This window comes from Nycticebus coucang, chromosome 15, assembly GCF_027406575.1.
Source record: "Nycticebus coucang isolate mNycCou1 chromosome 15, mNycCou1.pri, whole genome shotgun sequence".
In the NCBI taxonomy this organism is placed as follows: Eukaryota; Metazoa; Chordata; class Mammalia; order Primates; family Lorisidae; genus Nycticebus; species Nycticebus coucang.
The window spans coordinates 60,145,737-60,165,073 of NC_069794.1; the positions used below are offsets into that span (position 1 = coordinate 60,145,737).

The 19,337-nt window shown below is 37.0% G+C and overlaps 1 protein-coding gene across 2 annotated transcripts in view; it reads left to right on the top strand.

The window, feature by feature from the left end:
- DGKH (diacylglycerol kinase eta) overlaps positions 1-19,337 on the top strand; it is a 256,137-nt gene that overhangs the window by 164,240 nt on the left and 72,560 nt on the right. The window contains exons 5-10 of one of the 2 annotated variants that reach the window (XM_053563299.1): positions 6,486-6,590; positions 6,852-6,984; positions 11,367-11,473; positions 12,266-12,391; positions 16,653-16,755; positions 18,382-18,553. In XM_053563299.1, coding sequence (XP_053419274.1) covers positions 6,486-6,590; positions 6,852-6,984; positions 11,367-11,473; positions 12,266-12,391; positions 16,653-16,755; positions 18,382-18,553 — 746 coding nt within the window. Of the gene's footprint in view, positions 1-6,485; positions 6,591-6,851; positions 6,985-11,366; positions 11,474-12,265; positions 12,392-16,652; positions 16,756-18,381; positions 18,554-19,337 lie in introns of those variants that run through there. The other variant, XM_053563300.1, reaches the window with a different exon arrangement.

Consider the following 19,337-nt stretch of genomic DNA (forward strand, 5'->3'; position numbering starts at 1 on the left):
TTCTTCTTATGGCAAATTTGTTCCTAATGCAGATTTCATGGCGTTCATGTCTATATAACAAACATTTATGGTATTGTGCCTTTTTGATAAGGCCTTTTCCTGATCTAAAATCCTGCTATTCCATTGGTTTAAGTTATACTGTCTATTGAAAATACTTGTGGCACTTTCTTTGGTTATGGTGCCAGAAATGTGTGTTGTAACATTGTACTTAAGTCTTTCATGAAAAGTTAACCACCTTTGGGAGAAAATTTGCATTAAACCTTTCTTGTCTATTAGCAACTCAGAAAAGTTGCTTTAAAAGTAGGTAGCTGTCATTTTATTTTACTTTTTTGAGACAGTTTCACTTTGTCACCCTCAGTAGAGTGCTGTGGCGTCATAGGTCACAGTAACCTCAAACTCTTGGGCTCAAGTGATTCTCTTGTCTCAGCCTCCCTAGTAGCTGGGATTACAGGCAATTGCCACAATGCCTGGCTATTTTTTTTGTTTGTTTGTTTGTTTGTTTGTTTTGTTTTTGTTCATTTGTTTAGCAGGTCTGGCTGGGTTTGAACACACCAGCCCTAGTGCATGTGGCCAGCACCCTAACCTCTGAGCAAGGCTCCCTCACCCCCCGTAGCTGTCATTTTAGAACACAGATAGGGTATATAGCAACTGGACAATGTAATGGGGAAGCATTGACCTTAGAAAGCAAAGGAGTCAGTTACCCCAAATGCCTGTGGGGACTGCTGGGTAATTTCAGTGTATGCAGTGGGCAACTGAAGAAAATAACTATAACCTGTTTATGCTTGTATCTGTCTAATTATGGTAGATTTTAACTTTTAAAAAATAACACTGCATTTCAGGGTTCAAAAAGAATAGCCAAACATAAACATCAGAGATTATAATGTTATGAAAGGTCTAAATACATTCCACATTACATGGGATGCAGTGGATAGAAGGCTATTTCACATTGCTCCCACAAATTGGAACCCTATTAAGAGCAGACAAGAACATTGAAAATATGGAAGCAGAAGGTACTGAAAAGAGAGATAGGGAGCCAGAAAGAATAAGAGCACATTCTTGACATTATTTATACCATACCTTTTTGAATAGGGAGGTTGGATGCTTTCAGTATGTTTCATGGCTGATAAAACAGGGGTATGCATCAGAATCACCTGGGTAGCTTTGCCAAACTATGTCTGAAAATGACATCTAAAGTTATTCACAGCTCCCCACAAACCCAGATTTTGACTCAGCAAGTCTGCTTTGGGGCTTGGTTGAGGGGCACCTGTGCAGTTTCAGACCTGCACTCGGGAATGTTTACTCTTTGAAATAAGAGAGTTTTTCTGCTCTCAAAATAGTCACTCAGGATGTGTGATTACATTGCCATTTGGCATGTTTAAGTTATCAGAGTGAACTATTTCACTTTGTAAAAGAAGAATGAAAAAGAAAAGCAACATACATAATTAAAGAGTTAGATATAGATTTTATGAGGAAAGATGAGGTATGCTAAGACTGAGCAGGTGGTGACTTCAGGTATGGCAACGCTAGTGTAAAAAAAGGCACATTGTTGTGCCTGATTAGATTATGGCACAAGTCAAATATCACCTATGTTATAATAATACAGACAATAAAAACTCTTGTAGTGCAGTTAAACTTTACGCTGGTCCTGCTTTCCAATAAAGGCTTTGCACTGCTTATGGATTCTTATTCAATAAGGGCAGCTCAGGATTATTCCCTAAAGATACAACAAGAAGTCCTGTAAGAGGGGAGGTGTGATCAGTTTGTTGTTAAGGACTGTAGGTTAGAAATAAGAATTCCTCTAACAGAAAAAGTTATTGGACATTTAAAATGACCAGAGAAGGCTGCAGAATTTCCTTTATTGCTGATTCAAAAATCTGAGTTGAAATAAGCAGCCATCTATCTTGGACAGTTTAGGTGTGGTGCCTATCAGAGTCGGCATGCTGAATTCTTCAGTAGGTACCGAGACTCTGATACACTGAATTTTGATAAGCCTTTTGCCATGTTATACTGCTGCTTTGGGCAAGATTAGATGCAATGTAATTAAGGGGAGTCCATTTTTTCCTAATTTGTTGGTTGAAATCTACCCAATGTCTTCTAAGGAATAGGTCAGTAGGTCATTATCATTATTCCCATTTTGTTGGTTTGCTAGTCAGTGGGTATTTTGTTAGCAAAATTCCTCTGTTTTTAACGTGAGTTCATTTGATTTTTATCTAGGACCATAGTTAATACAAGAAGTATGTTCACTTACATATTCCATCTACAAATATAATGTGATTTCACTGCTAAGAAGACTTGTGATGCGAACATTTACTGAGCTTTGACTGTGGCAGACACCCTGCTACATGGTTTACTTGGTTTAGTCCATTGTTCCACCCTGGACTCTGCAGAGCCCTGAATCACTGCTCTAGGCCCACTTAGCAGAGGGGAGACACAGGAAAGCCCAGGAAATGTTTCTATAGCTAGAGAGGTAAGAAGGGATTCTGTGGGGATTCAGGCTAGATTGGTCTGACTCCAGAGTTTAGACACATAATTAGCCTCTGCTGTTATGTTAGTGATTTCCAATTGAGAATTTACAGAGTATTCTCTCTAATTCACTTCTGTTTAGAAACTTTTCTCTCATTTTTAAAGTGCTTGCATTATTGTGGAGAACAATAAAACATCTTCAGACACGGGGTCTCAAAGTTGGCTGTTCTTTAGGATCACCTGGGAGTTAAAAAATACATATTGGTGGCTGTGTCCTGCTCTCAGATGTTCTGAGTTTATTGGTGTGAAGTGTGGCTTTGATGTTGGAATTTTAACCCCTGCCCCCTGGGTGATTCTAAAGTTTGTGAATTCCTGCTTTGGACCAATGCAAATTTTTAAATTCTAAATTCTCATCTTTTTATTAGTAAAAAATGGAATGATTTTTTCATTCCAGAAATATTACATATTTGGCTTAGAAATTGCAGACAAACAAAAAAATATTATGGTTCAAATGCTCTGTAATCCCCTCAGTGAGGGTTAACAGTGCAATTTTGGCTGTGTATCTTTTTTTTTTTTTTTTTCCCTGTACACATTTATATATTTAAAGTCTTAATTACAATGTCACTCTTCTGTAGAATTTTGTATTTCATGCCAGATTGTCTTGTGTCTGTTTTTTTGTATTTTTTTAAATCAGACTGAGGAATTCTTGATTCTTACATATCCATAGTATCGTTGTGGAATCTTTATACACCAGTTAACTCCCGAAGTAAGGCTATATCTTTTTACTGGAGAGTTTTGCCTGTTATCTGAGGTACTGAGGTACTAGCACTTAGCACACAGATTTAGATGTCTGTCCTTTGGACCCTCCTGTACAGCATGTCTTCAGACAAGTAGATCCTTGGTTTACTTCTTGTCTTTTTTACGGACTTCAAAAAGCAAAGCCTGTGTGGTTTTTGTCCCTGGCTCTGGCACACAGGACATGGTCAGTAAATGCTTGAATAATGAGCAGACAGATAGATGTGTTCCAGGATCCAAGGTGGTGTGGAGGATATAGTCTGAAAAAAATTACTGAAGTAAGTTCAGACGTTCCTGAAAAAAGATTACTTGGAAATGTAGGGGGTAGGAGGAAGAGAAAGTTACAGTAGTGTTGAGATAAAGACGGGGGTAGGAGTCATTTTAGGATTTGTGAGCTTCAGATCTTTGAAGAAATGTAAACCGTCCTTGGGTTCCAGAAACTTCCTGGACTTGGCCCCCACCCAACTCAGTCTTTCTCTCCCCCACTATGGTGACAGGATAGTGTCCTATCTTCATCTTTCACATCCTACTCACTTGTCTGAAGTGGATAAACTCTCAGAGTAAGAACCAGTAATTTCCAGAGTTTGCTCCTCTCCAGTTATTTTCCTAATAAAGGTTTGGATGAGAAACCACTGTTTTGTAAGGGAGTTCCATTAGGGCCTACCCAGAGCCTGTCAGTCAACAAGTGTGTCTGTCAGAGCCTTTCCTACAAAGGTCTGGGATGAGGAAGACTTTACATACCAGGTGGGAGAGGATGCCGCCCCAAATGCCTGCCAAGGGATTGCCCCAGGATGGAAGGGGCCAGTGTGAGAGATGTCACAGGTTTGCTTTTTAAGCCAGGACTGTCTAGTTAGCCCAGACAACTCTGGGCCGCTGACCGAGGTATTTCTGGTACTGTGACCACAAAGGCAGACTTTGCATGGTATGATTTATGAAGGATGTCTTTTTTATGCTTTTTACAATGTCACTTTCTAACAGTAGATTTCTTAATTGCACACACAAGGCCTGTAAATCAAGAGAATTTTCTATTCTCTTTTTACCTCTGAAAAACTTATCTTTCTATTAAAATGTGATGTGATCTTCACTTTTTAATTACCATTCATTTTAAGACATTTTTATTAAAAAGGAGAAATTGCACATGTATATGTTTACTTTATTACTGTATAAGGTACGTGCATAATGAAGTTTATTGCTGAAATCAGTTAGAATGGAAGCGTATGTATAGGTCCAAAAACTATTTAAAAGATTAGAAGCTGGGCGACACCTGTGACTCAACAGAGTAGGGCACTGGCCCCATATGCCAGAGGTGGTAGGTTCAAACTCAGCTCCGGCCAAAAACTGCAAAAAAAAAAAAATTAGAAGCTATTCTCTGTTTTTTTTTTCTCTCATTCTTACTGACTTCACAAGACTTACCATGTAAAGACATTAGAGATCATTAAAACCATTAGTCATTATGGTTTCCTTAGAATTCAGCAAAGAACAGAGTTAAAAAATGAATTAGCAAGTCTGGTTTATTTGTCTGAGTAATATTTGTCTAATCATAGGAAAGAGACGGAATGCTTATAGTTACATCATCTAGTGTAACAAAAAATAAGTGAAGTAAATGCAGAAGGCTGTATCCAGATAATATCAGTGGGCCCAGGGAAACTTGGAGATCTCTAGAAGGCTGTGCCAGTCCTTGGAGCCAGAAGTGTATTATGATTTAATGGTACCTCTCTGCTGCATTTGATGAGCTGTCCTAGAAAAACATTTTGAAGCAATAAAGCATCCATTTGGCTCCTAAGTAGTGAGAGAGGCCTTGCTCTTTGCATTAACTATTTATTCAGGAAGAGAAGTGACCAACTGCTAGCTAATAAGCTTTATCCAAAGAGAATCGTGGAAAATGAAGAAATTGCAAAAGAGAGGGTGTCTTCAGTTTCATATGCAATTAACAAATACCCAGAGCTGACGGGTTGGTGCTCCTCTTCCATGTGACTTTTGTCTGGCTGTATTTAAGTGCAAGTGCCTGTCAGATGTATTAAAAGCGTCTGGGTTCAAGGAAGGACTGTGTAGCTTAAACCAATGACAAAGAAGAGGAGGCAGTGACTCGTGAGTAGCGAAAACTGGGTTCATCTCTCTACTGTTTTGAACAATGGATATTTTCTAAGACTGATAGAAGAAATTTAGGCATACTAGTTTACTCCTTTTGGGAAAAGTTTCTTCTTCTTTTTTCTTTTTATATGATTATTATTCTTTCATAACTTGTAAAATCCACTCTACAGTGTAATGTAACATTTAGATGTATCACTAGATCCAGAGGCTTTTAACCTGAGGGGGGAAAATCTTATTTTTAATATAAATAAATATGCAATTTATTATTTAGAAATAGTTTCTAGGTAGGAATGTAACATTTCACTCTTGTTCCACAGCTAAATGAATGATCTCTTCTTTGCAGTAAATGCTTGGGATTTAGTAACTTGAAGATTACAAGCAGAATACTGTATTTACAAGGAAATAGGGGCTTCTTTCAAATCATTTCAGAATCTTACTTTGAAGCACTTTTGGTGCTATAAGCTAGAAGTGCAAAGTTTTTATTGCTCTTCCTTTCAGGTTCTTAATATAATTAATTTTCCTTTTTTAATGACATAAAAGAGATGAAAGACACAATTATTTTATTCCCTAAAGCAACTATAGGATTTTTATGCTAATTCTTCCTCTCTGCTCTTACTGAAAAGTAGTATAGTGGAGTACTACAAAATGGGGAAGCTTTTTTCATATAAATCATACTAAAATAGAGGGAATGATATGTAAGTGAATACTATTTAACTATTAACAGAATATTCTTGATACCATAGTAAATCAATTATGGAATCATTTACTATCACATTCCTTTTATTTTTAATTTAAAAAGTATTCTCCAATTGAAAACTGTGTATTCTAAGCTCACTATGAATTATTTTGAAGTATACGTATTTAAAATCAGTTTTCAAGATCTATTCCATGAAATAAGAATGCATTATTTATTTGGGTTCACAGCCTTAGAAAAGGACTAAAAAAAGCTTGAGTAAGTAGCAAAGGATCAAAGAGCAGAAAAACTGCTTAGAATTTTCCTTTCCTAGATACCACTATACCACACACAGAACACAACTCATTTATGTTACAGAGACTCTTAACATAGAGAGGTTGGGTTTTACAATGATCTTTCTCTCTGGGTATTAACAGTCATTAGATTGAATTACCCCTTTCAGATAATCACCCCCTTCAGAAGGCTAATGCTGTGTGCTGAGAACAGAAAGGAGATGGAGGACTGGATCAGCTCGCTGAAGTCTGTGCAGACCAGGGAACCTTACGAGGTAAAATCATCTCTCCATCATCTTGTGTTCTCAGAGAATTATTGTTAATCTAAGAGCTAAAGCTCTACTGTGCAGAAGTAAGTAGGTATAGACTCATTCAGCAACTGGTTTAAATTATATTTTGAAACTTTGGACTTAAAGCAAAGTACTTTGGTTTTAAAAATGTTGAATTTGAAAATTTGATTCTAACTGTGAATGTTACAGATAGTTCAGAGTCTTGCCCTCTTGTTCGGCAAATCTGTTGTAACATCTCCTTTCTAGGTGGCCCAGTTTAATGTGGAACATTTCTCAGGGATGCATAACTGGTACGCCTGCTCCCACGCCCGGCCCACCTTCTGTAATGTGTGCAGAGAGAGTCTTTCTGGAGTCACCTCTCACGGTCTGTCCTGCGAAGGTAGGTCAGAGCCCAGGCTCTGTTCTCTCTCAACTGTGACCAGCCCAACTGCACATACACTGCCACTAGTTTTATTATGGCTTAAAGTTGAGCTCTCTGCACGTAGGACTAGCAATCATTCGAAAAGAAACATATATCAAAGTATAGCATGTTAGACCTAGGGAATTAGGCACTATGGTCTTAAAACAAAATCTTTGGACCATATGCATCATTCTAGTATTCTTTATTCTGACAGATATGGAGAGTAAAACTTCTTGTGAGGATTCTGTGACATAGCCTGTTTGGGAGAGTCTCTGATTGTATCTTGCATGGTTTAAAACATTGCTTTCTTTTATTTTATTCATGTTTAATTTGAACAAATGTCATCCTTTTTAATTTTTTTTTAAATTTTCTAAATATAGGCCTATGCTATTGTTTTCAGGATTTGTGAGTTATTTTTTAAGAATAGTGACCACCAAAAGCAAATACATTCATAATTGCCAAAAGAAAACTCTAGCTTCTTTAGATTTATTTAATCATATGCCTCAGTGATCACACCACTGTACGCTACTTTCGGACTACATAGAATACTAATACCAGCTTTTCCCTCTAATGCGAAAATTTCTTAAGCAATTTTGAGTATAACTTAATTATAATTTAATAATAAAGTAGTTATAGGGTTACAGATGAATTGATTTTAAATAAAATCTGTGATATATCATTGTTACAACTCTCTCATACAATACAGTATAGTGGCTAAAAGTTGAGCTCCACAATTAAAGGCTTTTCCAGTTACCCTATTAGAAAATGTAACCAGGAGAAGAGTTTAAATTATTTAGACTTTCTTCATCAGTAAGATGGGGTTAATAGTTATTTCTACCTCACAGAATCACTATAAAAATTAATGAGAGAATACATGTAATAAAACTACTTTTCCAGTCCAGTGATATTTGTCACTGTGCTCTGTAAGAAATTTCAGAAGTAAATAATTCCAGATTGTGTAGTGCACCTGATGAATTAAAATTCACAAAAGTGGAGAAGACATTGAACTTTTTTTTTTTTTTTGAGTTAAAGAATGATTGCCAAAGAGATCTAATTGTCCTTTATGACTTTGGTAATCTGGAAGGGTTCACTTAGAGATGAATAACTTTTGAAGATCTTTTGAGTATTGCTCTTAGTTTCTCATCCCAAAATGCTAAAAAAGAGGCCAGATGTGAGATACTCCGTGGTATCTTTCTGGTTTGAGAGTTATGCGTTATTAAATACATTTAATTATTTAGGAATGTGTCAATAGTGGAATGGTTCAATATTCTTCTAAGCGTTTTATAAGAAAAATGAAAATTACATTAGTTGCAACAATAAGAAACAAAAATCTTTAAATACATTTGTTCTAGTCTTCTGAAAATAATTTAGTTTTCATGGCTTTTTATAGTCTTGATTGTATTAAAATATTTTTTTAAGAAAATTTTGTATTAGTATTCATCTTCTATGTTGATAGCATTTTAAATCTGTATTATCTTGCTCATTAGTCTTTTCAGACCTGTAGCAGATTTTTGACAACCCCAAGGGCTTTATAAATATTTTTAAAAGTTGCCTTTTTATTTTATGAGAATATGGTCACTGTAGATATTTTTATCATAATCAAAGTTAAACTTTCAACCTCTCCCACCCAATTTGAATAAGCTATTTGCTTGATACACCAAACACATTGGGTAAGAGAGGTTTTAGAAGTCATAAGTGAGATGTAAATGTAATAAGAATCTGTTTAACAGTGAAGATGAATAACTCTTTATTAGAATAGAATTGAACTTCCAGTGTGTGAAGCCATCACTAAATTTATTTAGCCTTTCTACCCTTGTTTTTCATAATAAAATGAAACTATACTGATTTGTTTTCTAAGTTTTTATTGAGTAATAACCAAAATTAATATTTTAAAGCCTTGCATAAGTATATGAATGAAAAATAACAGGCAGAAAATAGTTTTCATAAATAATCCCCTAATTGAGAATGTTAATTATTATTTCAGAGCATATTTGTCCTTCACAGTTATTTAAGCACTTAAAAAATGCTCAATTATAATTTTTTTTAGATTAACAGCATCTTGGGTCAACATGGGTATTGATAAGTTTTTATCTTACCTGCTACTTAACATAAAGATTCAGTGTAGTAAAGATTGAATATTGCAATAAAAATCATAATTTTGTCACTTGTCAGTATATATTTTAAGTTCTATGGTTTTAAATAATGCCTTTGCAGGTCAAGGGAAAGTGCTTTATTTCACAGTAAGTTGTCTGGAGAATTTAATTGTCACCTAACAGAATTAAGGTGGCCTTTGATCATTTCCAGTCCTCAGTGACCATCCATAATTAGTTTGTTTGTTTTATTTTTATCATTTTGTGTTATATTAAGCAGCTTCATCATTCTCAAGGCTCATTGCATAAAACGCGTTATTATTATGGAAGTGTGATTTTTTTTTTATTTTCAACAAGCTATTTGTCTTTTAATTGCAAAATTTTCAAAAAAAACCCATGAAATTATGGCATTACCGTCTTTTATGTCCTTTTCCTCTTATCAGTACAAGCCACATACCAACTGTTAATATCCAGGACTTCTTTGTACTTACAAAGTGACCTGGGGAAGTCTGCTGCAGATAGTTTTAGGACTCCACTTTCCACGTTAGAAAAATGCCATAATAGATGAAAAGGCCTAGGGATGCTGACCAACTAGTTTAAAATAGTCACTTGTAAAGAAGCAAAGGGAGCAAGTCATGATAAAAATTTTATTAAAGCTTATTTCTTATAGTACTGTGTCTTCACACTATTTTTTCGTTTTTGTTTTGAGACAGTCTCACTCTGTTGCCCAGGCTGGAGTACAGTGGTGTCGTTCTACCTCACGGCAGCCTCCAACGCCTGGGTTCGAGTGATGCTTCCGCGTCAGCTTCCCGGGTAGCTGGAACTACAGGCACCCACCACAACGTCCAGCTAATTCTGTATTTTTAGTAGAGATGGGGCCACGGGGGGGTGCTTCTAACTCTTGCCCACCTTGGCCTCTCAGAGTACTAGGATTATAGGCATAAGCCACCAGACACTTGCTGTTTATCAGCAACAAAATTCCGTTGAAATATAGTTTTCTGTATGAAGTCTGTGTTCAAGTCACACTGTCATTTATGACAAAAATTTTAAGATTTCCAGGAAAGATTTTTCATAGTACACAAAAGAGAAGCAAGTGAAACTTTTCCAGTGTGTATAGACTAATGGTTTTCAAGGATAAGCCAGCTTAGTTTAAGTGGCCATTTTTATATTTTGAACATTTGGCGTTAGACATCTTATTCATTTTATCAGAACCTTTCATTTTCATGTTACATTAAATTTAGGACAGTTTAAAGAGTATGGTGGGAAACACATCATTCAAAATTATCTAATGATTGATTGTCAGAAATTCAAAACATCAAGAGAAGGAGCCACCTTACATTGAAATTTACCAATGGTTACCTTGCTGTTTCTACTGAAATGATCTCTGCTTTTAACTGTTTGTCTGAAAAGTCAGGAACAAGTGTAATATCAGTGTCCACTGATGCTTGAATAATTTATGTCCTTAGAGGGATACGTGTGTTTAGTAGTAATTCAGTTCTGATTTTCATAAGCAGGGTTAATAATTTGTCGTTTACCTATTTTTCCATATATGCGCTGCTTCTTACCCAGTTGTTTTTCCTGTTACTTCTCTTTTATAAGCTCCTTCATACTACTATGGGTGGGGGAAAAGTAGTGAAATGTGTAGTGGGAACATTATTTCATCATTCTTTCCACATTTATCTTTTTGACGACACAGCATAATACTTTTAAAAGTTGGTGCCGTGTTTGTGACCCTCATCAGTGGACTTCCCTTGATGTTTTTCTTATACTTGCCCTTCAGAGTTTCTCTGAATTATGTTTCCTGGGATTTTCAAGCTTCTTACTAGCAGTATTTTATATGTATAGAAAAATGCAAATATCAGAAGAGTACAGCTCAATGAATTTTCACAAATCAGACACATTCGTGTCATCAGCTTCCAGAATAAGAAATAGGGTGTTAGGAGCAGTCCTGTTAGCAGATTTTATTTGCTTCTGTGTGTGCGTGTGTTTGTGAGTCTGCCCCTTCCTCATGCGCTCATTCTTTGGTATTTATGTCCTTTCTGTTCGTCTAAGTCACCTTTCTATAGCTTGGTAAAAGTGCTTCATAAATACAGAGCCATATTTGTTTTTTAGAATACCATTACTATTGTTGGAGAGTAATTTAAACTTAAAAAAAAAAAAAAAGTTGTTCCCCCTCTGCCTCCTCCCACCCTTTTAAAATTTCATGCTTTCCATTTCTTTAATCAGTTGGCCCCAAAGTACTTACTTATAAATGGATGCTTTTCTTTTTAGTGTGTAAATTCAAGGCTCACAAAAGATGTGCAGTGAGAGCAACAAATAACTGCAAATGGACCACCCTAGCCTCCATCGGGAAGGATATTATAGAAGACGAAGATGGGGTAAGCTGCCCTGTCTCTCGCCTCTTCTTTGTAGCTCGCCTCTTATTTTACCCTCTCGTGGAAACTAATGAGAAGAGAGATAAGTGGGAGTGTTTATTGTTAGAGCCAAATAGAAGGTTTTAGTTGATTACGTTTTTATTTTTAATTCAATCCATCCTAACTTTCTTCAGCTCTTAAATTTTGAAGGAAATCTGTTGTGACTGGGGCGTAGGAGTGCCAGGCTTGTGCTGTACATCTTTATCTGACAAACTCTAAGATAGTGTTTTGTTTTTTTTTTTTAAACAGTCTCACTCTGTCACTCTGTGTAGAGTGCTGTGCAGCAACCTCTTGGGCAGTGATCCTCTTGCCTCAGCCTCCTGAGTAGCTGGGACCACAGGTGCCTACCACAACTCCTGGCTAGGTTTTCCCTCTCTTTTTAGTAGAGATGGGGTCTTGCTCTTGCTCAGGCTGGTCTGAATTCCTGAGCTCAAACAATCCACCGCCTCAGCCTCCCAGAGTGCTGGGATTACAGGTGTGGGCCACCACTGCCAGCCTCTGAGATATTCTTGAGGGGTAGCTCAAATGTACACTTCCCAGGTTTTCTGGACTCTCAAAGGGCAGGGATTTTGTCTTCTTTACTTTTGTGTCCCTGTAGGGTTCAGGCATCACTGATGCTCAGTAAATGGATGAATTGGGAAATGCCAGGCATTGTAAGTAAGCATTGACCCTCAAGTAGGAAGCCATTCACATCTTCCCTCTGGTGAGCCTGGCGTCTGCCACCATCTCCACTTTCCCCTTCTTCCTGCTCCACAGGTTGCTATGCCTCACCAGTGGCTCGAGGGCAACCTGCCTGTGAGCGCCAAGTGTGCTGTCTGTGACAAAACGTGCGGCAGTGTTCTCCGTCTGCAAGATTGGAAATGCCTTTGGTGTAAAACAATGGTGAGGGCCTTGGAATCGTTTCATTGTTTTTAATTAACTTCTTTCCTCTTTTAGAGTGAAAGCAAAGAATTTATGGCAGAACAGGGTCTAGTAATGCACATCCCCAGTGTATTTCTTCCATCTAGTCATTTTTTCAAATGCTCTTTTTGTACGTAATACTTTTGCTCATCTGTGTCCTGTGTCTCAGGATCTCTTTCCAACAGCTTGATTGTTTCCCATTTTGCTTGATTCACACGGTTGTTTGCTATTTTTAGGCCTGGTCTACCCCCTGTTGAACCCTGAAAGCCCTTCTCTGATGTGCCACCAAATTTTGGTTGATATGTAGCGTGTAATTTTGTGCATCCTCTGATAGCCAGAACACTGAGTTCAATAGGCCATATTCTGATGTAATTTTAGTTATAGACATTGATCTTAAATAAATAAATATTTTAAAATTTCTTCACATTTGCGAGAAGGAGATGAAAAGCACATTCATCGTGATATGGAGCCAGCAGCAAGGAATGGTCCATGTATGCTGGACATGGTGAGGACAGGGCCTCTGGACTCCTGAGGGCAGTCAGAGCAGGACGTGGCCATGCAGATAGTTATGTGGGGCTGAGAGGCACAGGACAAAGAAGCCATGGCTGCTATAGCACTGGACAGTGCTGTCCTACAGGGACAGTGATTGCCTTGCCTGGGGCTGATCTATTTGATGTTGTTTCAAGTCTGGTAGTCTTATAAAGCTGCCAGCCCAAATTCAGTAGTCATTCCCAAATTTTATTTTATTTTTATTATTATTATTTTTTTAATTGTTGGGGATTCATTGAGGGTACAAAGAACCAGGTTACATTGATTGCATTTGTTAGATAAAGACTCTCCTATAATTGTATCCCGCCACCACAAGGTGTGCCACATACTGCCAAATTTTAAAACATGGGAAAACCAGTGCTTGTGGTAACTATGGTCTAGATCAGCAAAAATAATAGATGGATGATACATTGATTTCCTAATCAGTGAGATTGTCTCCATAGGCCCCCCACACACACACACACAAAATCCTGCAACTTTTTAGTTAGGCCTCATAGATAATTTCTGTTTCCTTTAAAATTTTCAGTCAAACATGATTCTCTTTGTCTTTATGGTTTCGTTGTTGTTGCTGTTTTTGTTTTTGTTTTTTTTAATGAGACAGAGTCTCACTCTATTACCCTGGGTAGAGTGCCATGGTGTTATAGCTCACAGCAACCTCAAACTCTTGGGCTCAAGTGATCCTCTTGCCTCAGCCTTCTGAATTCCTGGGACTTAAGGCATGTGCCACAACATCTGACTAGTTTTTCTATTTTTGGTAGAGATGGGGTCTTGCTCTTACTCAGGCTAATCTTGAACTCCTGAGCTCAAGCAATCCACCCACCTGGGCCTCCCAGAGGGCTGCCATTAACAATTGTGAGCCACCATGCCTGGATTATCTTCTTGTTTTTTTTTTTATTCTTCATCATCTTTTATTAGCCATAGGTTTGTTACTTTTTATTTCTCTTGTGCAATTTAATATAATACAGAGGAATATAGACTGTAACAGGTGCCTGTCTTTGGAATCTTAGTGCAACCCTAACCCATAAAACCTTTTTTTTTTTTTTTTTTTGGAGACAGAGTCTCAATCTGTAGCCCTGGGTAGAGTGTTGTGGCTTTACAGCTCACTGCAACCTCAAACTCTTGGGCTTAAGCGATTCTCTTGCCTCAGCCTACTGAGTAGCTGGGAATACAGGCACCTGCTACAAAGCCTGGCTACCCTAAAACTTTCTTATGATATTTTTTATTTTAAGAGAGTCCAAACCATAAATGAGATTTTTAAATCATCATCCCAACTAAAATTTCTCTTTGGAAGGATAAGACTGCTAGCACTTCTTAATATTTTTATTGGTCTATAAATTTACTGGTTTGTTTTTCTACTTCTAGAGCTTCAGCTATTTATTTCTAACTTATTAGAAAGAAAATATATTATGTATATGATACATTATTTTAGAAAAGTTTTATTTAGCTTGTCTTTGTAATCAGTAGTTTTAAACTCTACTAACTTCAGCAGTAGGAATTAACCAGGTTTTCATACTTGCTTATTCTCCTCACCCCCAAACTTTACAGATGGTGCAAGGGGTCATTTTGGAGTGTCTTTCCCTCTTTTTTCCTGAAAAATGCGAATCTCACCTTAGTTGTGATGTTATTCCTCCTCCCCACTATTTAAGTTAGACATGTTGGTTTCTCAGCCACCATCCATCACCCTATAATTAACCTCTCTTAGTTTTGGGCTTCCTGGATACTGTCACATATTAGCTCAAATATTCTTTTGCTTTTAAAACATCCATTTCCAGCAGCAGGATATATAGTGCCTAAAACATAGTCATCCAGAAAAAAAAAAAAAGAAAGAAAAAGAAACCACCACCAACAATAACAACCACTGAACCAAAAAGTTCATAGTTCCAACATTTTCCAGTGATTGTCCAGTCTCTGGATATGGTTTTACCTTTTCTTCTGCCTTTCTCATTTAGCATTATTTTAAATATCTTTCTGTTTTGCACCATGATTCCCATACATTTTTAAATTCCTTTCAAAACTATCCATGCATGCTCATTTTTCTAAAATGCATTTCAGATGTTAATTATTTTAACTCATAATAGGTAACTATCCAAAAAGAGGTAACTGACAGAATGAAAATCATATTGAATTTCTGTGATTCCCTTAAAAGTATTGCGAACAAACAGCAGCTTTGCTGTGAGTGTAGACTCGCTCCTGTAATTATTAAGTCAAGAAACAGACTACACGAGATGGGATGGCGTGTAGCAAAAATCTTTGTTCAAGGTTTTGATTTTATACTTTTCTAGTCACATACACACTTAATCTATTATCTATTAGTTTCATCATTATCTTATTCTACCTATCTGAAATTAACTTGAAAGGAAGTATTTTGTTATCATATCAATACAATCACCTTTGTAGTAAACCTCTTCTTCTAAACACTGACTAATCTCTGGGCCGGTATCTAAAGAAAGATCACAAGGAAGAAAGTAGCCACAGGGGAACAGAGTTAATGGAAGAATATCTTCAAGCATTCACTCAGTTTACTCAGTATGAAGTAACAACTGTGTCTTCTCCTCAGGGCAGAGCACCTATAGACCTCTGACAATATGTTGTTAACATATGTCAACCCTCTGGCCTGTATCTCTGAGGAAGGGCGGCAAGCCCTTTGATCTCAGGCTTCACGGGGTGCACAGCTTCAGAGAAATGGCTTATGGAGTAACTCTAGGGAAGCCAACTCTGTGTGTGTCGCAGGGGGGTCCAGGTCCCTTAAGCCTCTGGAAGAAAAGCAAGTCATTTTAAACTCACACTGAATTCACTTTGTGTGCTTGATGTAGGATATGTTTATTTCTAAATATTATCCTACAGTTTAATTAGTGCATCAGTTTTCTAACAGGACTAACAAAAAGCCATATTAAATAGGTGCTTGATGAAGGGTGTGCTCTTCCTGGTTAAAACATTTGAAAGACTCTCTAGGTGAGTACATGAAGTATTGTAAATTGCCTGAGTCCTACTAAGTTAGCCCTGGTTTTGTTCTGACTAGTATCCCGAGTGACCTGGGCACAGTCGTTTCGACAGGAAGTTAGCACATTCACTGAGTACCTAGCATGTGTGTTACTTTCCTTTTCCTCACAGAGCAGTAGCCTAGCTGAGGAGGTAGGCAGGGACCTACTTGGATCTGTAATAATACGAAAATGTCATGAAAGAAATGTGATAGAAAGTCATAGCAGTGCTGCCAACAGAGCAGGCACATTACGGATTTTATGTATTTTATTAAATTCTATAAGGATTTTCTTAAGGTGTCGACATCATCAGTTTATTTTTTGGACATTCACACTGACATGCTGGGTAGGTTCTCTCCTTTCTTACTCTCTCTCTCTCCCTTTCTTTCCTTTTTCTCCCCCCCTCCCTTTCTCTTTCTGCCCCTCCCATCTCTTTCTGTCTCCTCGCCATCCCCAAGTATTCATTTACTCTATATTCTTTCCCAAGTCAATCACAGAAATAGGCTGTACAGACAAAAATCAAATCCCCCCATTCCTAAAGTGCTTTATCTGTTCCTTAGAAGTCTGAATATTGTGCCATTAAAGTAACTTATGAATAACTGAACATTTCGTGATGCAGTTGATCCCAGGTTATCGGTTCCTTAGATGTCATTTATAACGTAGCAAAACATTAATTTGTTTTTATGATTCTCAAAGGTTGGTTGGTTTGTTATTAGGTACACACGGCCTGCAAAGATTTCTACCATCCCGTATGTCCACTTGGCCAATGTAAAGTCTCTATCATACCTCCAGTTGCACTAAACAGCACTGATTCCGATGGTACGTAGCAGTAGTGTAAGTATGTGTATTTCTGGTATATTTAATGTTGATATGTACATTTATTTTCCTGGAATAAATGTAATAGTAACTGGTTATCCTGGTCAGTTTTTGTAAAAATAATTCCATTTAAATTGCTGAACGGTACATTTAAAAAAATTTTTTTTTGAGACAGAATCTCACTATGGTGCCCTTGGTAGAGTGCCTTAAGCGGTTCTCTTGCCTCAGCCTCCCATGTAGCTGGGACTACAGGTGCCCGCCACAATGCCTGGCTGTTTTTTTGTTGTAGTTGCCATTGTTTGGCAGGCCTCGGCTGGGTTTGAACCTGCCAGCTCCAGTATATGTGGTGGCACGCTAATTACTGAACTACAGGTGCTGAGCCATTTAAAAGAATTCTAAAAGAGTATATTTAAATGAAAATTATAACAGCTATTAATACATTGGTGAAATTACTGTGTATATATCTTTTAGACTTTATGTTTTAATAAAGAAAATTATTATGTACGGAAATGCAATCTGAAAATGTTAATTTTTGTCAGTATTTTTCCCCCTCCATAATGAAAACTTCCTATTAGTATGGCTGTTATTAAAATCTTATTTTCCTATCATTTAATTGTAGGAATTTATATTCTTATAAATGCACTTTTTCCAGAATATTACAACTTAATTTTAAGTGCTGAAGAATCTCCCTTTGCAACACTGGTTTTGGGATACCGTAGTAATAACTTCCTTCTAAGCAAGCCATATTACAAAAGGCTTTTGCCATTTAAAATGCCATTTTATATAGAGACTTGAACAACCGTGGATTTTGGTGTCCACCAAGGTCTTGGAGCCGATTCCCCATGGATACCACGGGAGAACTGTGCTATTTTTACTGTCCTCCTTTGACATCATTCTTCATGCTTTTTAAACTTTTTATATAATTTATGCCAATAGTTATCTTAAATATAAAGATACAAATCTGAAAAAAATGTGACTTTTTTAACCCATGCTATTAATAGCCATCTCCCCCACCTTAATATATCATGTTTCTTTTGTTTACTATAAATTTAAAAAACTTTTTCTTGGTCTATAGCAAAGCAAGTTGCAATACTTTAAAAACACTGAACATATGAATTCCTTGACAAATGTGAATTTACAGGCTTTGATTAGTTTGATTATAATTAAGTCTATCTAAGGCAAGTGGTATCTTTATTGACTTCGGTAGAATGCCATGGCATCATAGCTCTTAGCAATTTCGAACTCTTGGGCTCAAGTGATTCTCTTGCCTCAGCCTCCCAAGTAGCTGGGACTATAGGCACCTGCCACAAAGCCGGGCTATTTTTCGAGATGGGGTCTTGCTCTTGCTCAGGCTGGTCTCAACTCCTGAGCGCAAGCAATTCTCCCACCTCAGCCTCCCAGAGTGCTGGGAATACAGGCCTCAGGCACCGCACCCAGCCTAAATCTATGTTCTTAGTATGTAAATGATTAACCTGCCTCCATTTTGGAAGCTAAATTGTAACTGTAAAGTTTCAGTAATAAGGTTCTTTGCTTTTATGAATTCATCTTTTTTCTAATGTTTGTTAGTAATTCAAAAGAGAAAGCTGTCTGTATTGATCTTTAACCATATTTTCTTTCTTTTTTTTACAGGTTTCTGTAGAGTCACCTATGCTAGTGGCTTTTCATTCTGTGCTAGTCCCCTGTTGGTTTTTGTCAACTCCAAGAGTGGAGATAATCAGGGAGTAAAGTTCCTGCGTCGTTTTAAACAGTTGCTAAATCCAGCTCAGGTGTTTGATTTAATGAATGGAGGTCCTCACTTAGGGTAATTGATTATTGATTAACCATATTTGAATGAAATGTACAGGGGTCATGAAATGTGTCTGGCTTTTTAGCTCATGAAAATTGTAGATTCTCCTAGACTCCCTCCCATTTTAAAGCTCTAATTATAAGTTTTAACAGAAACTTTTTGATAGTTCTACAACTGCCTTCTATAAATTCCAGAATTTATATCGAAATTGACAAGTTCAAAAAGTTGTTTAAAAAATGTTTTAGATTGTATCCTGTATCAAACAATAGTGATTGGTTAGCTCCAACAAAGATAAACTTGCATAAATATAGAATACAAAAAAAAAAACATTAGAAAATGATTTGCGTGGAAGACTAATATTGATTTATATGCAGTATAAGTAATCAGTTATTTCACCATAGTACAGGTCCAGGTGTGAATCCCAAGGACAATTCCTCAAGGGTTTCTGATTCAGCTCATATGAAATAAGAAAGAAACACTTTTGTTAACTGTTCTTTTACCTTTCTGAAATGTCATATTATTTAAAATATGAAAAAAAATTGAGCTAAATATTTTCATTGAGGGAAATACTCCTTGAGGAACTTCTCACGTGTTTTTATTGCATGTATGCGATCTTTCTTAAGAGGTGCTACTGTGTCTTCTGACGGGGGCCTTCCATCTCCTGCGATTTACTTAGGCCAACTCAGCTTTTCTCTTGGATTCTACTATTACCCTACAGCACAGACACAGAATCAGAAATGGGGATTTTAGTTACCAGAGCCTGAAAAGTCACTTTGTGTTCTGTATGTCATTTTCCTCT